At 33.2% G+C, this 9,580-nt stretch overlaps 1 protein-coding gene across 1 annotated transcript; it reads left to right on the top strand.

Moving 5' to 3' along the window:
- Window positions 1–269: 269 nt before the first annotated feature.
- Window positions 270–8,211, top strand: LOC106476750 (gamma-aminobutyric acid receptor alpha-like; the record flags this gene model as incomplete). The annotated part of the gene is made up of 7 exons (XM_013937382.1): window positions 270–337; window positions 1,451–1,671; window positions 4,366–4,448; window positions 5,138–5,272; window positions 5,950–6,102; window positions 6,910–7,211; window positions 7,972–8,211. Coding segments are annotated over 7 exons (1,202 nt in total), but the record flags the coding sequence as incomplete, so codon positions are not given.
- Between the last annotated feature and the right edge of the window lie 1,369 nt (window positions 8,212–9,580).

Below are 9,580 nucleotides of genomic sequence, written 5' to 3'. Positions count from 1 at the left end.
ACTGCTTGTGGGGAAAGTAATAACTGCTTTGTTTGTTTCCAAATAGTAGTATAATGTATAAGAAAGAAATGTAATAGAGAAATATACACCTATAGTTCTGGAAGTCGTATCTTAGCGATATGCAGTAAAAACAAAACATATGTTATTAAATGTAGCCAAATATTATTTATTTTGTTACTTAACATATCGTAAAATATTGCTAAGATCCAGCTTTGTGACTATTCAAGCATATAAAGTGTATAAGTGAAACTAATGATCAATATGTTTAGGCTCTCCTACTCTGGTCTACATCGACATCGAAGTACGAAGTATGGGACCGATATCAGAAGTAGAAATGGTAAGTGTTTTTACAACAGAAAATATGAAACATAAGGTAGTTGATCCTGGACTTGTTTAAGCCTTAATAACCTAGTCTACATCGATATCGAAGTACGAAATGGAAATGGTAAGTGTTTTTATAACAGGACATTTTAAAACATTAAAGTTAGTTGATCCTGGAATAAACAAATGGTATGTCTGGTTTTTAAAACTAGTAAAAATAATGTAATTAGCTTCAGTTGATTAATAAAAAAATATTTTCGGATTGCGTTTTATTTCTTATTTTAAAGTTTCTAGTTCATGTATTTAATTATTAAAGGTTTTTTTTTCAGAATATATTACTTTCAAATTCAAAGGTTAACAGATGCATGAAGTCGGTTGCTGTGCGGTCTTTTAGAATACATAGAATGTGTTTGAACCCGTTGCTACACACAGCTTTCTGTTCAATGTCGGTGTGGAATCTCTTCTTGGAATACATAGAATGTGTTTGAGACTGTTGCTACACACAGCTTTCTGTTCAATGTCGGTGTGGAATCTCTTCTTGGAATACATAGAATGTGTTTGAGACTGTTGCTACACTCAACTTCCTGTTCAATGTCGGTGTGGAATCTCTTCTTGGAATACACGGAATGTGTTTGAACCCGTTGCTACACACAACTTCATGTTCAATGTCGGTGTGGAATCTCTTCTTGGAATACACGGAATGTGTTTGAGACTGTTGCTACACACAACTTCCTGTTCAATGTCGGTGTGGAATCTCTTCTTGGAATACATGGAATCTGTTTGAACCCGTTGCTACACACAACTTCATGTTCAATGTCGGTGTGGAATCTCTTCTTGCAATACACGGAATGTGTTTGAGACTGTTACTACACACAACTTCCTGTTCAATGTCGGTGTGGAATCTCTTCTTGGAATACATGGAATGTGTTTGAGACTGTTGCTACACACGTCCTCAAAAGATCCGGTACTTTACAGAATTTGCTGTTCACGACGTCGGTGTGAAGTCTATTTCATTGATTTAAAATTGGTGTATAAAGAAAATTTTCCAGTCTGTTTAATTGGACAAAGCTATTTTAGTGATTTACACATTGGTATATAAACATTTTTATAAGATTGTTAAATTTTTCAGAGCTATTCAATGGACTGCTACTTTCGACAGAGCTGGATCGACAGAAGATTAGCTTTTACTGGATCCATGGCAACCCTTGCTCTCTCCATTTCCATGCTTGAGAGGATCTGGCGGCCTGACACATATTTTTACAATGGAGAGTATTCCTATCTTCATACAATCACCTCGCCCAACAAATTCATGCGTCTCCATCAAAATGGGAAAGTACTTTATTCATCGAGGTACAAAAATTTCTAAACGATAAGACACTTTTGATTATCATAATAACTAAGATAAAACAGTGACATTCAACAGCGAATGGAATTTAAAATAAAAAAGGCATAAGAACAGAACACAAACCGAAGTTTCAAGTAGGTGATATCGAGACAAAAACTAAAATATACGAATAACACAAGCATACACTGTGATATATTTTCACCTTCTTATTCTATTTCTTTTAACGTACAACATACTATGTCGATGTGAAAATCCATGTTATATATTACTCGTCTCTGACGTTAGATTAGACAGAAGTTTTATTTGCTAGGGAGAACTGAAGAGAAAACAGGCATTTTAAAGTGAGGTTACATTTTCCATAGATACCTGCTTCTACGAGAGCTAGTATATCTGTGTTCTTTAAGTAAGATATACTATATTAATTACTTACATTAACAATTTTGGTTATAATATAGTATTTCAAATGCCACAACTTTTAATTTGATTTATTGTTTATTGCTATAGTTTTATTCTAAAGTTTGTTTTGTTTGCTTTAATATATTAATTTAGGACTAACTTAAATATTATAAGCTGGTCGGATCTCGTGCAATGTTACTGAGATTACTGTTGAAAATATCGGTAACAGCGAGGGTATCCAAATGATCAAACAATGAATTATAATCTTTATAACTAGAAACACAAGAAAATTATATCTAATTAGCTACACTCATTTATTTTGAACTTGGTTGTTCTAAGTAGCTTTTTCTGATCATAAAATAATATTAATACTACATATCTTGACTTCGTAGACAGAAGTTATTTGTTGAATGTGTTGATGTGAGAATCTATGTTATAATAAGAAAAGGGCGTATTCATGACACGAAAGGGAAAGTAAGTTTATAATTTTATTTCAATTCCACTTGCGCCATTTTATGATTAAATAAAGATTTCCATTTTCATCTTGTTATCAAAATTACACATTTTACATGTTTTACAGTCACTATATTACATCTCAGAATGTGTAATATAGTGACTGTAAAACATGTAAAGAGGATGATAATAAGAGGCTCACCACACAACAAATCAGGAACTCAGAATGTGTAATATAGTAACTGTAAAACATGTAAAGAGGATGATAATAAGTGGCTCACCACACAACAAATCAGGAACTCAGAATATGTAATATAGTGACTATAAAACATGTAAAGAGGATGATAATAAGTGGCTCACCACACAACAAATCAGGAACTCAGAATGTGTAATATAGTGACTGTAAAACATGTAAAGAGGATGATAATAAGAGGCTCACCACACAACAAATCAGGAACTCAGAATCACCACACAATAAAACAAGAAATAATAAGAGGCTGACTGTAAAACATGTAAAGAGGATGCACCACACAACAAATCAGGAACTCAGAATGTGTAATATAGTATAATAAGAGGCTCGTTCTATTTAAATGTTTTACACTCAGGATCTCTGCCTAAGCAAATTTGTAAAACATATGAAAGAAGGGTAGGAGTTACTGGTTATAGATTTAAAGTAGGAGCTATCTAGGGATAGAAGGCTCCTAGTGACAGAAAGTATATGAACGTTTATGTTACATTTGGGTTTGTACTCAGTGCCATAATACTTAGAGTAACAGTTTGTGAATCAGGAACTTGAAATACATGAGATTATAAGATAGAAAATGTACAAAGATTAGTCTTGAGATTTAAAATAAAAGTAGTTGTTATGTAGTTATTTATTTACTAGCTGGAGTACTTGTCCCTTGTAAATTCATGATTAATAAAAGGTTGTCTAAGGACATGAAAATTTGCTTCCCTTATATGTGATTGTAAAAACGCAAAAACGGCCATAAAAACTGCAAAATACAAAATGTGAAACAGTAAATTTGCATGTATCTCCGTATTGATCTAACGAACCTTCATGCTAAATTTGGTGAAGATCCATCAACAGGGGGCGAAGTAGTGCTAAAAAACGGAAAAGGCAAAATGTAAAACTGAAAATTTGTATGTACCTCCCAAGGGACCCAACAATCCTTCACGCCAAATTTGGCGAGGATCCATTAACAGGGGACGAATTAGTGGTAAAAATTCGAAAACGCAAAATCACCCATAAAAACCTCAAAACGCAAACTGAGAATTTGTATGTATCTCTCCATGGACCCAATGAACCTCCATACCAAATTTGGTGAAGATTCGTCTACGGTGAGCGAAGTAGTAGTAAAAAACGCAACAAACGCCCATAAAAACCGCAAAACGCAAAACTGAAAAGGTATCGCCGCATGGATCTGATGAACCTACATACCCTCCACACCCTGTGAAGTAGTTACATGGACATACAACAGACAGTACTATTATATTTATATAGATTAAGATTCTGATTTCAGAACAACAATCTTGTGTTAGCAAGAAGTTTTAAATAGTTTGTCTTTATTATGAAATGTTAATAATTATCGTCTTGCAGCATTGTATAAACAAACTGTGATATTCACTACTAAGCATAGAGACATTTTATTAGTTGAGTGCCTACGAGTGATTTTTATACTCTGTTGCGTAGATATTGACAATTAAAATTTCAATGACCTAGAAAAGTCTTGATTTACTTTTAGACTTTATTAAGTTTGTAGATAGTTGTTGCAACAAGTTAAAAAAAAAGAACGGTAAACAATAACATTGTCCACATTAGGTGATTAACAATATACATGTTTTTACAGATTAACAATAAAAGCCGACTGTCCAATGAATCTTGAGAACTTTCCAATGGATATGCAACGTTGTCCGCTTCGAATAGGGAGCTGTAAGCAAGCAAAATTTTTCTTAACGTTGTCCACAGGAAATTATAAATAACTAAAATTTTCTTACCGTTTTGCGCTTGAATAGTATGGTGTAACTAACTAGAACTTTATTAATGTTGCACACTTTGAATAGGAAGTTATAAGTAACTAGAACTTTATTAATGTTGTACACTTTGAATAGGAAGTTACAAGTAACTAGAACTTTATTAATGTTTTACACTTTGAACAGGAAGTTATAAGTAACTAGAACTTTATTAATGTTGTACACTTTGAATAGGAAGTTATAAGTAACTAGAACTTTATTAATGTTGTACACTTTGAATAGGAAGTTACAAGTAACTAGAACTTTATTAATGTTTTACACTTTGAATAGGAAGTTACAAGTAACTAGAACTTTATTAATGTTTTACACTTTGAATAAGAAGTTACAAGTAACTAGAACTTTATTAATGTTTTACACTTTGAACAGGAAGTTATAAGTAACTAGAACTTTATTAATGTTGTACACTTTGAATAGGAAGTTACAAGTAACTAGAACTTTATTAATGTTGTACACTTTGAATAGGAAGTTATAAGTAACTAGAACTTTATTAATGTTGTACACTTTGAATAGGAAGTTACAACTAACTAGAACTTTATTCAAGTTTTTTTATCACTTATTAAACAGCTGATGTGTTTTATTGATATGTAGTTGCTTATTCTACAATGAATGTGGTGTACAAGTGGAATCCCGTTAGAAGAGTAGTTATCCACCCAGATATGAAGATGTCGCAGTTTGACCTAATCGATACTCCCAGTGGTAACATGACAGACCGCTTGAGACACAGTAAGACGAATCTAATCACACATATCACCTTTTCGTTGATGCAGTTTCAATTGTAGCTTACAGAAAGCTTTAGTTCTATAAAGATAGTGTAAAAACTGACTTGTTGCTTATACAAAGTTTTAGTTCTATATAAACAGCGTAAAAAATTTGATTTGTTGTTTTTAGGAAGCTTTAGTTCTTTATAAACAGCGTAAAAAGTTTGATTTGTTGCTTATACAAAGCTTTAGTTCTATGTAAACAGCATAAAACGTTTGACTTGTTGCTTATATAGAGCTCTTCACTAACAAGACGTTTATATTATAATTTAGTATGTTATAGTGTTTGTATCAAGTGTTAGTTCCATAGAACAAACCTTCACTAACAAGACGTTTATATTGTAATTTAGTATGTTATAGTATTTGTATCAAGTGTTAGTTCCATAGAACTAACCTTCACTAACAAGACGTTTATATTGTAATTTAGTATGTTATAGTGTTTGTATCAAGTGTTAGTTCCATAGAACCAGCCTTCACTAACAAGACGTTTGTATTGTCGTTTAGTATGTTATAGTGTTTGTATCAAGTGTTAGTTCCATAGAACCAACCCTTTCCTTTACGAATAAATAGAGTTAGATTTATTTGAACCAGATAGGCTTAGACAGATTTTTTATTCCAAGGTTTCTCTTACTCGTGCGGTAGGTCTTTTCTCCGTGCTCGTGGCCAGTTTTCATCTCCAGAGACACATGGGGTACTTCCTTATCGAGGTGTATGCTCCGTGTACTATGCTTGTCGTCCTTTCTTGGGTTTCTTTCTGGATCAACAGAGAGGCCACAGCTGATAGAGTTGCTCTTGGTAAGATGCAAGATATAAATTATTGGAGACCGTTCGTAGTGTAAAGTTATGTAGTATATCATTAGTTAACTAAACTAATCCCCAAGCAGAAAATGACATAATTATTTGTCCTGAATTCTCTAGCCTTTACGCCTGAAAACGCTTGCAATGTTATTCCATCTTTAGATGTATAGTTTAATTAAGTCTCAAGATACTGCAGTACAATACAGAGAACATAACCCCAACCAGCTTCCACTGATTACTTCAGCACAGCTCCCTCTATCATGCTGGCTTAGTGTAGTTGATTACTACGTAATTTTTCATTTCTCATCAAACTCAGTTGGTGAGTATATTGAAATATACCCCATCAATCTCAACTGACTCGTATCTGTAAACTTGATGCCAAAAATTACCAAACTGCTTGGTATCCCAAATCATGTCATACCTTAACCAACTGCTTGGTATCCCAAATCATGTCATACCTTAACCAACTGCTTGTTATCCTAAAAAATGTTATACCTTAACCAACTCCTTGGTATCCAGAAACTAGATATCATACCTTAACCAACTGTTTGGTATCCGGAGACTAGGTGTTATACATTAATCAACTGATTCTCAGTTTGCCTCTAAAGAAAAAAGGTCCACCTTTCGAAAGCGCTCGGGTTTATTGGGTTTTGATTCATTTCTATCAAGACTTCTTGAACCTACGTGTTTTTCTAACATCATGAATTAACCAACTGCTTGGTATCCAGAAACTAAATAATGAAAAAATCCAGCAAATCTTCAATAACGAACTTATATATATATGATGACTTTTTCTTGGTGCAGGTGTTACAACGGTGTTGACAATGACGTTTCTTGGCCTCGAAAGCAGAAACGACCTTCCTCGAGTTTCTTACTGCACTGCCCTAGACTATTACGTGGCTATAAGTTTCTTCTTCGTCTTTGCTACAATAGCAGAGTTTGCTATCGTTCACTGTTACACCAAGGTAGGCAGCGGCGAATACGTTCCACAAGCAAAGCCCGAAGATGACGACTCGTTAACTGATGAATGGGAGTCGGAAGAAGAAGTTGAAGAACCTGTGAATGACAATCCTGAATGTTTCTCGTCGTTAGACAACTTCCCCAGGGTATTTTATTTTAATCTTTAGAAAATATAAAGTGAAACATTCATTAAACACCTTCCACAGGTTAATGGAAAGTATAGTCCAAATAACATTATCTTAGCCTGGCATAATCTCAGTAACACTATGTAATCCGGCATAATGTTATTAATATCATCTAGGCCTGGCATAATACCAGTAACACTATCTAGGTCTAACATAATACCAGTAACATTATCTGCGTCTGGCATAATACTAGTAACATTACCTGCGTCTAACATAATACCAGTAACATTATCTGCGTCTGGCATAATACTAGTAACATTATCTGCGTCTGGCATAATACTAGTAACATTATCTACGTCTGGCATAATACTAGTAACATTATCTACGTCTGGCATAATACTAGTAATATTATTTAGGTCTTACATAATATCAGCAAATACTGTGTAATCCTGGCATAATACCAATGGCATTGTCTAGAAGTGACATAATACCGGTAACATTATATAGACCTGGTATAATACTAGTTACATTATCTAAGACAGAAATTCTATGATGTACTGAGTTTAGGAAAGTGTCATAATGACATTAACATTATCTAGATCTGGCATAATCCTAGCAATCTTTCCTAATAGTTTTTGTAATCTACATTAAACTCACTTTTTTTTTGTTAGCCTACAATTGCCCTGGTACCTCATTTCTATATACTTACTTATAAAAGAAAAATAGATAAAATACGAGTTTAAAACTTCACTTCTAATGATGGACTTTCTTTCCGTAATAGGATTCAAGCTTCGCACAGCACATGGTCCACCGATCTTTGGGAAGAAACGGGCCTCAAAACGGTCGCATGGTACAAAGAGTCCCTCCTCGTAGAAGGTTTACTCTCCAACAAAAAGTGTCAATACACTTGAATAGCGTTAGTAAGATCGACAAGATTTCAAGAGGGATATTTCCTTTGTCATTTCTGATAATCAACCTGATATACTGGTATACATACCTCGGTCCAGATGATTCTTCATAACTTAAGTTCTATTAAATATCTATAGAAACTTAAGGGTTTGTATGCTGTTCTAATAATTACACAGGCCTGTGAATTTAAACTTCATAAAAGTTGTTTTGGTTTTAATAATGGATTTTCCATAATTCAGTTACGCAGACTTCGAAAACAATATTCATTTTTTTCTATCACGTAAGCATTTTTTACAAATCGGGAAGAAAAAAAATCCTTACTTAGATGAAATTATTATTTCGTTTATCACAATAAACATTCTTTATTATTATGTTTGGGTTCTAGAACGATCAATAAGACTCTCACTCGCGATTGGTCTAAAGAAATATATAATTAGTGGTTGTCAACATTTTAAGTATAATAAAATGTGACCCGATTTCAATTATAATGATTCACTTATGTAAAAGTACATATGATGTTTTGTGAAAAATGTGTACGTGATGGAAAAAAAATGGACATCATTTTCGGATTCAGCGTACAGGAATTACTGCAGAACATGTAAACATTTCAATACAATAAAACCATCGCAGGTCTGTGTTATCAGTCTATACCTATGGGTGTCTAATATGTCATAATAATTTTCAGTCAATACCTAAGAGTTTATATGCTGTTCCAATAATTATCAGTCGATACTTAAGGGTTTGTATGCTGTTCTAATAATTATCAGTTAATACTTAAGGGTTTGTATAATGTTTTAATAATTATTAGTTGATACCTAAGGGTTTGTATGCTGTTCTATTAATTATCAGTAGATACTTAAAAGTTTGTAATATGTTTATATTAATTACCAGTCGATAGCTAAAGGTTTATGATGTGTTATAATAATTATCAGTCGATACCTAAGGGTTTCAAATACCTTATGATAATTATTAGTCTACACCTAAGGGTCTTTATTCTGTTCTAATAATTATCATTCGATACGTAAGGGATTTTATGCTATTCTAATAATTATCATACGATACTTATGGATTAGTAGCATGTTATAATAATTATAAGTCGTTACCTACGGGTTTGTAGCCTGTTCTAATAATTATCATTCTATACTTAAGGATTTGTAATATGTCATAATAATTACCAGTCGACGCCTAAGGGTTTGTAATACGTTATAATAATTATCACTCGATACCTAAGTGTTTGTAACCTATATATATACAGTGGTGGGATTCCTAGAATTTAATGACCTCCACGAACCGGTTGTTAACAGTCGTAAGTATAGGCCTAATAATAACATTACAACTTACAAGTACGCGTGTTTACAACGCAACTTTACTAGCAGGCTAGGCGGACTAGGTCTACTAGATCTCTGATGAATCATTTGCCAGCAGGTAAGTGTTTTTTTATACAGATTCTTATGATCTTCTCTAAATTATTATTATTAGAT

Source organism: Limulus polyphemus, unplaced genomic scaffold (assembly GCF_000517525.1).
Source record: "Limulus polyphemus unplaced genomic scaffold, Limulus_polyphemus-2.1.2 Scaffold11458, whole genome shotgun sequence".
Taxonomy (NCBI): domain Eukaryota; kingdom Metazoa; phylum Arthropoda; class Merostomata; order Xiphosura; family Limulidae; genus Limulus; species Limulus polyphemus.
This window is presented reverse-complemented; position numbering and strand designations above follow the sequence as displayed.